Raw genomic sequence first — 15,528 nt, forward strand, 5'->3', positions numbered from 1 at the left:
ATGTGACGCCGCCCCTTTCTGTGTTGTTCTGGAGTGCTCATCCATCGTGTTGCGTGGATTCTGAACGTCCGCAGATTGTGTATGGTTGCCGGGAAGAACATAATGGGTTGGATTGTAAAGCATGAAATCCTCCATAGACCCTTACCTGCTCCCATGACGCATACAGTCGCCGTGGCGACCACTCAGAGGACATTTTGCCAAGAGGCTGAGCGAAGGTGGATGATGAGGATTGTCTACAATGTGTCCCCGCTCACAAACTTCTCACTTGGAAATGCTCAGTCAGAAGTTCTGGTCTCAATTCTATCCGCTGAAGCGGAATCGAGTAGCCTCCAACCGGCCTAAGCCCTCGCGAGGTGCCACGTTTCGTCGGCGATATGAGTGGGTAAAGTCTGTAAGATGCTGTTAGTCGTAATAGAGACTGTGGAACGGCCAGGCTTGGTCCTACCTTGTAGAAGAGATCTGATTTTCCGGATTTCCCCGGTTTGCACTTTGTCCGCGATGCCTTTCAACAGCCGCTCTGCCTCCCCTGGCTTCATGGTCCCGGCCGGGAGCATCTGGAGCGTGGACTGCAACCATGCCCCAGCTTCTTGGGGCACCAAGTCAAAGAGAGTCATCATAACTCCCGAAGCGTCCGCGAAGCAGTCCCCAGGGAATGTGAACATCATTCCAGTCAGAATCCTCTGGGTAAGAACTTGACCTTGGGCAAGGATCAACTGCTTGACAGCCTCTCTGACCTCAGGTGGATTCGTGTACGAATCCCCGTCGGAGCTGGTGAACCTCGAGACGGCGGGCTTTTCGAAAGCGAAGCTGAATAAATCATGGTAATAATGCAGTGTCGCAATGAGGGGATCAATCTGCTGGAGGGTAAGGGCGCTGAGCGCCGCAGAGAAAATAGGCACTGCGAGGGACGAGGTGATGCACTCTTTGGGGTAGAACCGGACAGCGTCCGAAGAAAGACGGTAAAAGTCCTCGATGACTGGACAAAGTTAGCGTACCTATGACAAAATCTTACCAGACGAATAGAGCTTACCATCGGGCAGGTTCTCTGGTGGCAGCTCATTCAGGATCCGTAGAAAAGCAACTGCCTGTTGTTCGTAGAACTGGAAGACAGCATTGCTTGTCGACCGGTCGACGAACTCGGCCCCTTCAGCAAACTCGCGTACAACAGCATCGGTGGCCCATAAGAAACATCCTTCCCGCGAAGCCTCGAATCCGTTGGCAATGCTCTGGGCCAGCGTGGGCAATAGAGGAATCATCGCAATTCGGTACGAGATGATCATATACCGCCAGCACCGGCAGACACGCTCCAATATGGGAGTGGACGAAGTGAAGTTCATAACAATCGTCGTCATAATCGGCAGAATCTCGCCGCAATACTTGACGGCCGGGTTGTCTTCGTTCGGGCCAACATAAGGGTTAACAACTTGCACAAAGATTGTGATCAATTGTAAGTGATCTGCATAGGGATTGGTCAGCTATTGCTCCCACAATATGTGAAAAATGCAAGTCAAACGTACCGGCAACAGCGCGCTGGCCTTGCTCATCGCTTGCATTGTTCGCCAAATTCATGATCCGTGCCATTATGGGATCACAAAACAACTTCATAGTTTCGTAGATCTTGTCAAGAGGTTGTACAGCAACAACAGCAGCAACGCCCTCAGTGACTTCTTCCTGGCTGGCTGGCTTCAACTTATCGATGACCGATTCATAGAAGGAGTGAAGCTGCGGAATATGCCCTCCCAGTAGCTTCTGACAGTCTGTACCCAAGTACTTGAATGCTAATGCGGCAGCCTGCACGACCTCGGGAGAATTATGCTGGAAACCAGAGATGACATAGTTGAGTTGTGCTTCCAGGGTTTCGGGATGTTGAGCGGTCCATTCCGTGTAACGTGCGAGAGCCATGATAGCCTGAAATCGCACCTTCTCCTGATTGGGTATTTGAACAATCAATGGAATAATCTGCGAAAGGACTGTACTTTCCTCGGGATCGACCATGCGGCCCATAGCCCGCAAACTGAAAAGCGGTGCCTCAAGCTCCTGCCAGTGAGGAACATGTTGGTCGCTCGCTTGAGATGCGTACTTGGAGACCCACTGTTGAATCAACGCGTTCGCCTTTGACAAGCACTCAGTAACACCGATGACGGCGCAGCAATCCTTGAGTACATCGCCCATGGAGTGCCGGTAATGACGGAATTTCTCTTCCTGTTCCCGATCACCACCGAATAGATCGGTTTCGCCCTCTTCGGGACGGGGGTATTCAAGATGGTTGACCATGATGTCCACCAGCTTTGAGAATACATCAGTGAAAGCGACACGCGCGTCTCCGTATCGCTCGAGTGTGACATATTGCTTCAGCTCGTACCAGAAGACGAAAGTAAGAGAAACTGCGTCATGCTCCCAGTCTCGGGCGCAGCATTCAAGAACCGCTTCCACCAGGCCGCGGAACTCGGAAGGTAGCCGGGCAATCATCACGACCCAAGCCTCACCGGCCTCTGCAAAAAGCCTGGTGATACCCTTGAACGCATCTGTATCTTCTGCCTCGGCGAATTCCGCGATCTTCGGACGCAGAGCCAATAACCGTGGATATAAAGCCTGAATGATTGACACCGATTCATCGACTTCTCGCGTATCCCTGTAGAGGGTGCACATGCTATCAACAGCGGATTCAAAGGAGACATCGTTGTCCAACGCTTTCAGAATGACATCCATCAAAGGCGATTCAACAATTTTCGCGGCCGGGATCTCACGCATCCAAGAGGTTATACAGTCCAAGAGACGTGGGTTGGTCGATGCTGTTGCTAAATGCGGACGAAGTGGGCACGGATTAGTATATAGAGCCTTAAGAATGACAGATGTGTACTTACCGGATGACTGGGCATATTGGATCAGTAGATGCATCACCTGCTCTGCATTGTCTTCCAACAACTCCTTGGTCCGCGTCAAAAGATCCTCTTCCTAGAAAGATACACCAGCATTAGAGTCTGTTCCACTGAGGGTGGATTGTGCCGATTCGTTGAGACTGGATTATGAGTGGTGAGACGTTGGTTCTGCCGGAACGTACACTGAGATTGATTTTGCGACCTTCCGTCACTTCCTCGGGTAGGATTTTAAGAAATTCTAGGACACAGTCGCCGGCGCTGCTTCCTAGAACCGACCCGACGGTAGCAAGGACATCTTTCCACTCGGTCATCTGAATGGCAAGGCTCGCCAAACACACGCAGAGCTGTGTCTGTATCGGTCGTGGACCTGACGCATAAGCCACGAGGAGGTTCAGCACAGAGTCTCTCAAAGCAACTACAGAATCCGTCGGTAGTTGATCTAAATCAAATATGATCTATTAAGGTCAGCATTTCTAAGCAGCACATTTCCTGACGACCATGGCATATGTTGCTGCACCTTTCCCTTCAGTGTGGTCGCTGCGAACAACTTTGCTTCAACAGGGACATCCGGCGACTGTAATAGCTCATGGGTGATACTCCAAGCCTCGATCTAGATAGAATATCAAGTGTCAGGCAGAAATTCTGTGAAACCGTGTGGGGTGCGATCGAGGGGTTCAACTTACGGACTTCTGGAACTTTTCAAGGAACTCATGAGCATGTGTCTTCTCACTTCGTGATACGTTTCCTTGCATTGTAGCGACTGCTGCGAGGACAGGACCAAAGGCCTGTCCTGCGGCCCCTTCCTTACTGGCCATGGTCGACAAAGGTGGGATGTTTTGATCTAGTGTATAGGAGACGGAAGCGGAGGGGTCAATCCGGCCGGAAAGGCTCAAAAATTATAGGAAAATGTCATGTACACTCATTAAATGAGCATTAGATGAGAGATGAAACGAGGGCTCCAAGCACCGGTATTTAATAAATGTGGTGGACTGATAGATCTGGCAACCGTCCTTACGTAGTAGGGAAAGTGGGATGTGGTGACGAGAAACTTAAACGGAAAAGTTGGTGAGCCGCAATCGTCCCCAAGGCGGCCAAAAGAAAACGTGTGGGTGAAGGAACCTCCTTCAACCAGCTTAGCTTTGCCTGATAACCACCACCACGGACAGAGCCTCAACACAAATTCTACAATTAACAACGACACCATCGAACGGCGCCCAGTCGGTTTCAGTGCCAGCTACGTTCTTTTAACAATCTTCCACGTCGCGTGTCCATCATGTCCGGCCGAGCAGGCGGTGGAGGTGCTCGCAAGACGCTGCTTGCGCCAATTCACTTCATCTTCAAGCTTCTGCAACAACGAACGACGGTTTCTATTTGGCTCTACGAGCAGTTGGCATTCCGGATAGAGGGAAAGATTAGAGTATGACCCTTTTCTTTCCTTGCAACAAGTTATCAAGCTAACAACATGCGCCAGGGATTCGATGAGTTCATGAACTTGGTCATTGATGATGCGGTGGAAGTGAGAATGGCTACAAAGACTGATGAGGAGAAGCGGAGAAGCCTGGGTATGAACTGCTGCCACTGACTACTTGATATCGCAAGTGAGTGGTGTTGCTAACACGCGCATTCATCACAGGTCAAATTCTGCTCAAGGGCGACAATGTGTCTCTCATCCAGGCCGTCCAGTGATTTTACCACGAAAGGAGGAAAAAGGTTCTATTCATCTACGGCAGCTTCGATTTCTACACAGCCGTTTACTTTACGATTTGCCGCTGAAGGACAGTTTTATGCATAATTGAATAGACGGGTTCTTTGCTTGCGTGAAGACTCTTTCTCGGAGTGGTTATATCAGGGTTGGCGAACAAGAAAGCGGCCGTCGCCGACAATGAGCATGTCTACTGGCCAGTCGTGATCCGCAACGGGTATTTCCTCTGTCAAGGGAAGCATTTGCTCTTTGAGGGAAAGGGCAACTATATGGAATTAGTAAGGTCACTTTACGGGAGTTTCGGGTTTCGGATGCGGCTGCTCCTCACCGAGTAAAGGCATTTTTGATGTTGTCGTCTTACTGTCGGCTACCTTTTTCGAGTATCTCGTCAAGAAATGATCATAGTAACCTTTACCATGACCAAGTCTTCGGAACCCTTGATCGAAAGCCATTCCAGGCATGATTATCAAATCAAGCCCGTCGAATCTCTGCGTAGCATCCTCCACCGTCTTTGGGGAGACACCAATTGTCCCAAAACAGTTTCTCTTGTTCTCAACCTGGGCCTTGGTAAGCGATGGTATCCCCCACTTATCAGGTTCAAGAGATTTGAATTCTTCCATAGACTGCAGAGCCAACATGTCCATGATGGAGGTCTTTTTCTGCGTCGAAGGTGGCGAGTCTATGCTATGGATATACGGCACGAATACCTCTTTGCCGTGAGTCAAGGCGTCTTGGACTATGGCCGTAGTTGAAAGTTCCCCTGAAGGCATGGACAGGTAGACACCGATCCTCTTGGCATTTTGATACTCAGTGAGAGAGAATAGCTTATCCACAGCAACTCTGGCTATGCTTAGTTAGCTCACTGTTGACGTGTTGGCGATAAAAGAATGTCTGACATTGATGAATGATTGACTCATTGGGGGTTTTCTGAAGAACATCACGGATCTTCTTGCGGAGGTCCCTTTTAGCTGTCTGTAGACCGGAAGCCATCATTATTGCTACGGCTGGCAGAGTATGATATCAATGCGCATTCTTCGAACACTCCAAGACGTGATCAATGTTGTTCAATAAGCGCATGGATTTGTTCAATATTCCGTCGATGCGATTTGGCCTTAGGTATTCTCCGATATTCCCGGTCACCACGTCTTGGCACATTGTTATGTGGAGTATCCGCATGGTTGGATCGACAGGGCCAGGTAATTCTACATACCAGTCATGGCTTACCTCCTTCACTGCAATGAAGGGCAAGTTGTCGCCCAACATGGCCTCCCTTCACGGGTTGTTCCTCATCTTGCTACACATCGCGCTACCTGACGCTGCTAGGCTCTCGCTTCGATACGCTGAAAGATGATTGTCGGATACTTGCTGCTCAACTTCCTCGTCGCGGTTGTCAGGGCCAGTAGTGTTGCCGATCTGGTTGGGACGTGGACAACTAAGTCTCGCAGTGTTGTGACAGGCCCGGTAGGCTCGCTGCAGGCGCACAGTTGCTGATATTTCCGAGTGGTCTGCATCAATCTCTAACGTCTCGCTGTATCTTGCAGGATTTCTACGATCCGATCGACGACAAACTGCTCGAACCAAGTCTCACTGGCATTTCGTATTCATTTACTGCAGATGGATACTATGAACAGGCGTACTACCGTGCCGTTGCCAACCGTCAGTTGCTCCCCACGCTTTCTCGTCGGAGGCTGTTTTCTGACATTACTTGTATTCACCAGCCACAACGCCTTCCTGTCCTAAAGGTGTCATGTTCTGGCAGCATGGCAAATATGCTGTGATGCCAGATGGATCCATCCAGCTGACTCCAATAGCGGTCGACGGCCGCCAGTTGGTGTCCGATCCATGCTCAAAGGACGTGGGCATGTACACAAGATTCAACCAGACCGAGACTTTTAGTGTACACTGAGGACCTGTCGCATCCCTCTGATAACGTTGCTAACTGTCAGTAGTCATTTACGGTCTCCATAGACTCATACCATCATGTCAAACGTTTGGATCTCAAGGCATTCGACGAGGCCCCAATGCCTCCAATGTATCTTATTTTTAAACCTCCTCAGATGTTACCCACGACCACCTTAAACCCGGTCAGCTCGGAGACGGGCAAGAGCAAGCGCCATATTGCCCGAGATATAGGGTCTCCTGTAGGCGTGAACACTCTGATGCGGAGCGATCACATCATCAACCCAGACAGATGGCTATGGTTTGGTATTCTGATGACTGCTATGGGAGGAATTGCTTTGATTTATTCTTGACTTTCTAGACTGCAATGGTTCTTTCAGGTGCATCATGCATTCGCATCTTGGGCGCATTGGTGTTCGAGATCTTGATGTACCCAAAATCGCCATATGCTGCAATGAAGATTCTTGCACGTCACTTGGCGTTGGAGGTCCTCTTCCCAGAGACTGGCTCAAACGTGTCATTAGTAACTCTTCCACTGTTCCGCGTCCCAAGGCAGGTCCTGAGTGCAGGATAATAGAAGAAAGAAAGAAAAGTCTAATATCTCGTTCACATCATAATACAAGGGGTTCTATGATACATCATTTCTTCTCAAGCGGAAGCGACGGCCTCCTTGGCGATCTTTGCAACTTCTGCTCTCTCTGCAGGCTTACCATCCAGGGCGCCGCCAGGAGCAAAGAGAGACTTGAGTAGACCGCCGACCTCGACCTTCTTGCCGGCTGCCTTCATCTTCAAGAGTTCCTGCGACACAATCGTCTTGATGTCGTCCAGGGTCATGGTCTCCACTTGGCCGGCATATTCCTCCAGGATTGTGACCTGTGCATCTTCCTTCTCCTTCAAATCGGGCCGATCGGCGTCTGCGAATTGTTTTGCTGCCTCCTTGGCAGCAGCCGCGCGCTTCCGAATGAGCGACAGCAATTGCAAGTCTGTCTGAATCGGCGATGAGGTCTTTGCGGAGTTATTTGTTTCCGAGATCAGCGCGCGAAGGACATTCAATCTGGACGCATTTCAGTTAACATCGGACATGGATTTTCGAAACTAGCTTGAGAAATACCTAGCCGTATCCTTCGCCCTCATGGCAACCTTGAGATCAGATCTAATTTTGGCCATTAAGGGCGGCGAAGCTGGGCTGGCAGTCGAATTCCATCGCACCGGACTCAGGTTCAGCCGACTGGTCGACCTCAAAGTTCTGAACATCCTTTCGTCCTGAAGCGCAAGTAATTGATCGAATTGACCAGAAGTAAGAGCAAAGGAAGATTAGAATAAATCACAATTTCATGGGTGGAGCCTAACAATGTTTATTGAGGACTTGGAATGAAATCATTGTCGGGGAACACAGAAAAGGCGGAAAGCTGCTTGGGGCTGTTGATCTTGTCTGGTCCGTGCACAATTTTGTTTCTCTTCTGCTGTGAAGTTCCCATTCTGCCAGTTACCTGCTTTTTGTCGTTGTCTCAATTGGCTCTCAATACAATAATAATAATAATTTGATGAGAACCAACAACTCTTTGATGCTAATCCTGATCTGCTAGGGTGTCTAGTTACTTGCTTATGCTTGGTCCCCTCTCTTTTCCTCTAAACTCGTTCTTCCCTGACCTTTACCACGCCGAACGAAGTACCACACCGAGGAGCGCGACATATTCTCCCAAAGCCGTTGACGGCGACAGCACAAAGCCATGTCATACCCCAATCTTCCGACTCTGACTCCTCAAAAACATCTCCCCGGAGCTTTCTTCCAGACTCCCGCGCCTAAGAATGTATCGAACACGTCGCTCATATCTCCCACGCCAGCTCCTGCCCCAGCAGAGAGAACTTCGCCAGCTTCTCTTCCGAAGCTTCCTCCGGCCGCATCGAAGTCCCAGAGCCAAACGCTGAGCATTGAGGAGCGTGCTGCAAGCACAGTAAACGATACGCTCGTCCAGGAATCTCGGTATCCCGACCTTGATAGCTACCTGTCTCGTAAGGAAATGTTGATCGCCTTGGTTCGTCTTTCGGTCTGGCTGACAGTTCCTTCACAGAAGGGTTTTCTTCCGATTACGACATCCCCACCTCGCCGTCATGGGCGCCCTTTCAGAAAGTGAAGATGTATAATATCCCCGATCAGATCTTTGATCAGTATAACCGAGCACAGGTTTCCACGAGTATGGGTCTCTTCGCCGAGTTGAATCACGCCTGGGTTGCTATTGACAACGCGCTCTACATCTGGGACTATACGCATCCGAATCCCCAACTGGTCGGGTTTGAAGACCAGCCCAACAGTATCAATGCCGTCAAGCTGGCAAAGCCTCGCGCCGGAGTGTTCCTACCTTCAGTTACCCACCTTCTTGTTATATCAACGACTGCCGAGGTCATCTTGCTGGGAATGGGTTGTGAAACAACGCCGGGGGGTGCGCGACAAGTCAGCTTGTATCAGACCGGCATGTCGGCCTCTATTCGTGGCTTGGATATCCATGTCATCGCCTCGTCGGATGCGACAGGTCGTATCTTCTTCGGCGGCTCTACGGACAACGATGTCTATGAGCTCACATATCAACAGGAGGAACGGTGGTTTCAAGGTAGATGCGCCAAAGTTAACCATACCAGCTCGCGCATCTCGGCTTTCACGCCCAGTCTGAGTTTCACCCAGAAGACCACTGAGACGGTGGAACAGATGGAGATTGACGACACAAGGAGACTTCTCTACACTCTGTCGTCATCTTCGACCATTAGAGTTTTCCACATGAAACCAGACGGTACTTTGGCTTTGGCTATTACCAAACCAGCCATGGACATATACGCGAACATTGGGCACATCATTGCGTCCAATGAGACTCTCAACCCGAAAGTTCCAATTGTGTCCATTAGCCCTATACCAGCCGCTGAGGCCTCGAGATATCATCTAATGGCCACAACCGCAACCGGCTACCGTATCTATCTCAGTGCGACGGCCTCTTATAGCTGGTCGCCTGCCCCAAATGGCACGAATGCGCCGACAAGCATGCAGGCGCATCATGTGAAGACTCCACCTTTCGACAACCCTCCTTCTACGCCGGTGGAGCTGGGTCAGCCACGGTTCCAGACCTCCGGAGCATCTAGGGTTCCCATACATTCTCTCAATCCTACCAGGTTCACCGTTCGATACCCGCCGGGGTATTTTTTCTGCTTCACCTGCAAGGATCCCACGCAGAAGACCGACATACTTTTCATCTCTTCTCCCGACTCTGGTCGAGTTGCTCGCTCTCAAGAGAATGTCATCCCTGGAAAGGCAGCCGAGACAGGCATCTGGCTCTCCCTGGGTAGCAGGGCGGAGGATGTTGGCCTCTGCTCCGCGCCTAGCGCGGCTGCCTTGACCCCAGGAGGATTCGGCAACGAGCTTGCCGTTCAGTTTGACAGCGCTGCGGCCGAGATCGCGATTTTGACCAACACCGGCATTCATGTGATTCGCCGCCGGCGACTCGTTGACATGTTTGCTGCATTGGTTCGGGGTGGTGGTAGTGGCGGTGATGAGGGGCTCGAGGGCGAGGTCAAGAACTTCATTCGCACGTATGGCCGGAGCGAGACTCTTGCGACGGCGCTTGCAGTCGCGTGTGGACAAGGAGTCGAGGTCTCTACGGATTCACGCCTGACTCAGATCAATGATCCCGATGTTTTGGAGTTCGCGCGTAAAGTGTTCATCGAGTACGGAGGCCGGCCGACCGTGAATGAGAACGCGGTCGCAGACAGCTCCACGCCAGCCATCGACACCGTTATCCTATCGCCCAGGCATGCGGGAATCGCTCTCTATATGTCAAGACTACTACGGTCGATTTGGAAGAAGGAAATCGCAAGGGTCGGCAGCGGCCCCAATGGTGCACAGACGATCTCTGCATCTGTGGCGACAACGAAGCTGCAGAGTGTACAGCGTGACCTGTCTGCTCTGCAAGATTTCTTCAAGACGAATAAGAGTTTCATTGAGGGATTGAGCGGTCCTGAAGCCTTGGCCCGTGTGTCGACAAAGCAAGAAGAAACGGCGCTACAAGCCGAACACAGAGCGCTGCATTCGCTGGTTCAGTTGGTTTCACACACCATTGAAGGTATTTCATTCGTCCTGGTGCTGTTCGACGAGCGTGTCGATGAGATTGTTGCAACTTTGCCGGACGAGTCGAAGCAGCGCTTCCTCAAGCTCACGTTTGAAGAGCTTTTCAGCACCAGCAAGGGTCATGACATCGCAAAAGAACTGGTGAAGGGGATTGTGAACCGAAACATTGCTAAGGGCTCCAACGTTGAGACTGTGGCTGACGCCCTCAGGCGACGGTGTGGGAGCTTCTGCAGTGCCGAGGATGTGGTTATTTTTAAGGCTCAAGAGTTGTTGAAGAGAGCGACCGAAGCAGGGGCCAACTCGGAAATCGGCCGGAATCTGCTGAATGAAAGTCTCCATCTGTTCCAACAAGTGTCTGACAGCCTTCCCATGGATTACTTGGTCTCGGCGATCGAGAGCTACATCTCCAATCAGTTCTTTGCAGGTAGGGCTTAACGCCTCAATCATTGATGACAAAGACTAACAACATTTAGGCGCCATCCAACTGGCTCTCAACGTCGCGGCTCGTTCCGACAAGGCTAACATGGCACTGTCATGGATTGTGGACGGCCGTCCTGAAGATGTAGGGATCCATTGTGATATCCATTATTAGGCGGCTTGCTAATCCGCAGCCACAGGATTCTCGACGCGATTACTTTTACTTCAGGAAGCAATGTTATGATTTGATATTCAAGGTCATCATCGCCGTTGACAATCTTGCAGCGCATGATCCGGGTGTGGTTGATGGGCAACTCACAATCATTTCCAAACGCAAGAATGAGGCATATGGCGTGATCTCGGATTCGACAGACGAAGTGTTCTTGACGAGCTTGTATGACTGGTACCTCGAGCAGGGGTGGAGCGATCGTTTGTTGCAGAACAACTCTCCGTTTGTGGTCACATACCTCGAGCGCAAGTCAGCCGATGACCTCGCTCATGCGGACCTGCTCTGGAGGTATTTTGCCCAGTCGCAGCGGTTCTACGAAGCCGCCAATGTTCAATACCACCTTGCACAGAGTGCCTTTGCTTTGCCTCTTGCTCGCAGGATTGAATACCTGGGCCGCGCCCGGGCGAACGCCTCAATTTTTACTCCTGATGTGGGCCGGCAGTCCCGGCAGCGCCTCGTTCAGGACATTTCAAATCTCATCGATATTGCCAATATCCAGGACGATCTGTTGCAGCGCCTGAAGGATGACACCCGCATCGCACCCGAGCGCCGAACAGAGGTTCTGAAAGAGGTGGACGGTCCCATCATGGACATCAGTACTGTACGTTCCAGTTCCAGCGCCATGCATTCGGAAGCGATACTAATTTTTGTTACAGCTGTTCAATCAGTACGCCGATCCTGCTAGCTATTACGACATTTGCCTTCAGATCTTCTACCTTGCGGACTATCGCAATTCAGCTGATATCAGGTCGACGTGGCAACACTTGTTCCAAGACCTGCATGATGAGACACTCGCAAAGGGGGAACCACAACCATACGAAGCTGTGATTGAGAAGGTGCGCAGTCTTGGCAGCCGTTTGCGCATGTCCGAGACCGTCTTCCCAATCAAGGACCTCCTACCGATGCTTGAACGGTATGCACTCGAGCACCAGCGTGATGTCGGCCCGCCGACGTGGATTGTTGATCTGTTCCTGGACCTGGGGGTGGCGCACGAAACGATCTACGCCGTGCTGGAAGCGATGTATTACACTGACGAGGCGCCCTTCCACGGATCGAACCGGAAATTCATTGCCAAGGATTTGCTGTACCTGATCGAAGTGTGGTACCACGAGACAGTCCGGCTGGGCGGGATCGTGTTCGGAAGCGACGCAGTCGCGGAGCGTATCTCGGAGACGCTTCTGCTGTTGCAACAGGGCGGGATTGCGCCCGAGCAGATGCAAGCTGCGCATGAGCTGCGCACGCGGATTGCAGAAATTCTGCGGTAATGAGTCAATGGGGTTTATGCTAGTGTACAATCGCGATATGGTAGCTGTTTTATGCATGTCCTTTTGAGTTACTGTGAGCATATGGCGTTATCTTGTTTCCTTATTTTGCACTTCCACTGCGAGACGGCATCGGAGGCTCTTGGTATGAAAAAGGCAAGTCATAGTTTTGCCATTGTCAATGCATCTCTTTTTGAACAAATTGAACAGCAGTCGAAGACCATACTCGGTATCTATTTTTAGAAACCTTAGACTGTCCAAAATGAAGTCATATCATAGTTCATTAGGATTATCTACCGACAATCATCGAGGGTAAATAAAGTAAGCTACTTTCAAGCACCACACGCTAAAAGCAACGCCAACACAAACCAGCAAGTCGAACAAGTCTATCTAAATCACAAGCCTGAATGAGAATGAAACGAAAAAGACCAGTCTAAGAATCCCGACCAAATAACTAACACGCATACCGTCTATAAACAACCGAATCCACGAGCCGAACCGAGGTATCTGTATCAGGGAAGAACAAGAACCCGAAACAAGGAAATGGCCTGGACAGTGGGTAATCTACCCCCTGCGATTTTTTGCGATCGCGATGAGCAAGAGATGTCTGTGGCTTATTCGAACTGATCATAAACAGGGATAGGCTTTTCGCCCAGCGCACACAGCCGGAAGATATGTCTGAGTTTAGCGCCGTAGTCGTCATCGAGGTAGTCGACTATTGCGGAGTCTGTGATCGTCAGCAGACAATACTTAAGCTAGAGTGAGGACAGGGGGATTGGACATACGGATCGTGCAGCGATTATCAAAAATGACGATCGTCTTTGGCTGCCAGCGCACGCGGGCCTGGAAGTCATGGCCGGTCATGACGTGCTGCATTAGGAAGTCGATGAGGTAGCGCTGCTCGGGTTCCTTGAGGCCCTGGATGCGGGTGATGAACTCGCCGTTGATGAAGAGGCATTTCTCGCCGGTGACGGGGTGGATGCGGACGAGAGGGTGGACGGTATCCACGGGGTCCTTGCGGACGAGCCCGCCGGTGAGCCGGGTGTGGTTGATCATTTTGGCGGAGGAGTGCACGGCGCGCAGGCCGTCGAGGAAGGAGGTGAATGTTGGGGAGAGGCGTCTAGACGACTCGGTCAGTTTTCGATTAGAAAGAAGGAGAGAACGGGGGGACCTACTTGTAGGCCAAGTCTGTCGCTGCGAAGACGGTGTCGCCGCCTACTTCGGGCCCTTCGAGGAGGCCCAGCATGACGTAGCCCGGCGGCTGGATCTCATAGCTCACGTCCTGATGCCAGAGGGTGGTGGTGGTACGCTGCTCGAGGAAGCGCGCGATTTCCTGACGGTTGCCGTCGCGGTGGATGATATGGAATCCGGGGTGATTGCGCACCGTCCCGGACACGGGCTGGTAGTTTGGTTTCCCAAAATGGCGCATGAACTGCTCCAGCTTGTCTGGGCCGGCGTCGATGAGATCCTGCGCAGGGAAGGCGACGACCTTGCGCTCCGAGACTAGCAGGGCCAGCTCGTCCTTGGCGGCGTCGGAGAGCTGGCTCAGCTGCACGCCTTCCACGACACTCCCGATCTGGGGCTGGATGTGCGTGACTTTGACACCGGGGGTGAGCAGGTTGCGCTTGCTCTTGTCTTTCACGCGCAGGGCAGGATCCTCGTATTTGAAGGGCGGCAGAGGATCAAACCAGATCTTGTCCCATGTGGGGAGGTACTCTGGGTATCTGGTACGTGAGGTGGATTCCTTGGTAACATCGACATAGGGGATGTTGATGTCGTAGCTGATGGGGATCTCTTCCTCGTGAGGATTGACAGCTTGTGGTTTGCTGGGTGGTGTGACGGGGGCTGAAGCAGGCATGATTGAACGGAGAATGGGATGATGGACAGGAAATTTTAGATAGGACAATGCTGAAAATGGCCCCGTCAAGCGAAACTTTTATTCATGAAGATGAAACAGAAGCCAAGATGAAATGGTCACGCAGGAAGAATCTTGTTCTTTCAGCTGGTGAAGAAGACCTTGTGAGGCTTCTTGAGTATATACTCAAAGGCGAGGTCTGATGCTGCAGAGGAAAAAGAAAAGAAAAGTCTAGATGTCGAGGCGAGGACGGCAATGGAATAAATAGAGAACTCTGCCGATGATAGATAAAACAAAAACATAAAATATCAAGAAAGATAAAAATATAAAACAGAAATGATAATCTTAATCAAGTACCAAGTATCATACGGAGTCAGTAATAGCGTCCGCCTCCACCAAGTCGTCATCTGGCGATAAAGACACAGTAAGTACGAACGCACATACCGACATACTTGCATACATAAAGCAAGCCGAGCAAGATATCAAAGGTAAATCGAAATAATCTAATTCCAATGTTTTAGCCAAGTGGATGACATCGTCGCCATGGCGCCAATGATCTCGTTGCAATGGTGTGCGTCGCAAAAAGGGCCGTGACTAGACTAGATAGACTAGGAAACTCATTATTTCCCTTTCATCTCCGGGCCGGGGACTTGTAACCAGATTAATTGAATTCAAAAGAAATCAGATAATAATTCAATTAGGTTGCATGTTCATGCAGTTACTCTCAGTCTTTTGTCCTGAGTCTTGAGATGCAGGATAATCGCCATAAAGGGGGAGAGTTAGTCTATAGAGGGGCAGCGACAAGCCCAAAGAACTTCATACTTCAAGAGTTCCAAATTCAAAGTTCAGACCAGAAAAGCGAAGAAAGAAGAAAGAAAAAAGAAAAAAGCGGTCAAGGGCCCAGGAAAGGGTCCATCTGGCTCCAAGTCTATCCTTACTGACATCCTCATTCTCATTACTGGGGGCCCGTTGGAGAGTCCTCCCATAGCTTTGCACCACCTCGAGCAGATGTGACTGCTTGTAATGATGATTGGTTCTTTGTTTCTGTATTATATTGTTAGAATCATGTTCCGACAAGGATATTATAATACTAATCAATATTATCCTTGTCAAATATTATACTCTGTAATGAAGGAAACTAGCTCCTCGGCCCTAACCCAAGCCCCCAGGAGCT

The 15,528-nt window shown here is 50.7% G+C and overlaps 7 protein-coding genes across 7 annotated transcripts; 3 read left to right on the top strand and 4 right to left on the bottom strand.

Annotated features, from left to right (window-relative positions):
• Positions 1-300: 300 nt before the first annotated feature.
• Positions 301-3,694, bottom strand: Aud_010072 (nuclear import receptor MTR10; the record flags this gene model as incomplete). The annotated part of the gene is made up of 8 exons (XM_043294915.1): positions 301-389; positions 446-976; positions 1,031-1,456; positions 1,518-2,798; positions 2,865-2,955; positions 3,062-3,334; positions 3,397-3,489; positions 3,563-3,694. The coding sequence occupies 8 exons, from the start codon at positions 3,692-3,694 to the stop codon at positions 301-303; spliced, it is 2,916 nt and encodes a 971-aa protein (XP_043150850.1).
• A 458-nt stretch (positions 3,695-4,152) lies between these two features.
• Aud_010073 (small nuclear ribonucleoprotein E) lies at positions 4,153-4,565 on the top strand (the record flags this gene model as incomplete). The annotated part of the gene is made up of 3 exons (XM_043294916.1): positions 4,153-4,296; positions 4,351-4,441; positions 4,513-4,565. 3 exons carry the CDS (start codon positions 4,153-4,155, stop codon positions 4,563-4,565), a joined length of 288 nt encoding a protein of 95 aa, XP_043150851.1.
• Positions 4,566-4,724: 159 nt separating this feature from the next.
• Aud_010074 (5-formyltetrahydrofolate cyclo-ligase) lies at positions 4,725-5,574 on the bottom strand (the record flags this gene model as incomplete). The annotated part of the gene is made up of 3 exons (XM_043294917.1): positions 4,725-4,846; positions 4,910-5,317; positions 5,478-5,574. 3 exons carry the CDS (start codon positions 5,572-5,574, stop codon positions 4,725-4,727), a joined length of 627 nt encoding a protein of 208 aa, XP_043150852.1.
• Positions 5,575-5,928: 354 nt separating this feature from the next.
• Aud_010075 (reversal of tor2 lethality) lies at positions 5,929-6,833 on the top strand (the record flags this gene model as incomplete). Its single annotated transcript, XM_043294918.1, has 4 exons — positions 5,929-6,042; positions 6,123-6,237; positions 6,300-6,478; positions 6,531-6,833. The coding sequence occupies 4 exons, from the start codon at positions 5,929-5,931 to the stop codon at positions 6,831-6,833; spliced, it is 711 nt and encodes a 236-aa protein (XP_043150853.1).
• Positions 6,834-7,128: 295 nt separating this feature from the next.
• Aud_010076 (uncharacterized protein) lies at positions 7,129-7,734 on the bottom strand (the record flags this gene model as incomplete). The annotated part of the gene is made up of 2 exons (XM_043294919.1): positions 7,129-7,534; positions 7,592-7,734. 2 exons carry the CDS (start codon positions 7,732-7,734, stop codon positions 7,129-7,131), a joined length of 549 nt encoding a protein of 182 aa, XP_043150854.1.
• A 476-nt stretch (positions 7,735-8,210) lies between these two features.
• Aud_010077 (putative non-repetitive nucleoporin) lies at positions 8,211-12,502 on the top strand (the record flags this gene model as incomplete). The annotated part of the gene is made up of 5 exons (XM_043294920.1): positions 8,211-8,493; positions 8,553-11,015; positions 11,065-11,153; positions 11,209-11,838; positions 11,894-12,502. 5 exons carry the CDS (start codon positions 8,211-8,213, stop codon positions 12,500-12,502), a joined length of 4,074 nt encoding a protein of 1,357 aa, XP_043150855.1.
• Positions 12,503-13,113: 611 nt separating this feature from the next.
• On the bottom strand, positions 13,114-14,357 carry Aud_010078 (TauD/TfdA dioxygenase family protein; the record flags this gene model as incomplete). Its single annotated transcript, XM_043294921.1, has 3 exons — positions 13,114-13,226; positions 13,285-13,619; positions 13,675-14,357. 3 exons carry the CDS (start codon positions 14,355-14,357, stop codon positions 13,114-13,116), a joined length of 1,131 nt encoding a protein of 376 aa, XP_043150856.1.
• Positions 14,358-15,528: the final 1,171 nt, after the last annotated feature.

Source organism: Aspergillus udagawae (genome assembly GCF_001078395.1).
Source record: "Aspergillus udagawae IFM 46973 DNA, scaffold_8, whole genome shotgun sequence".
NCBI lineage: Eukaryota > Fungi > Ascomycota > Eurotiomycetes > Eurotiales > Aspergillaceae > Aspergillus > Aspergillus udagawae.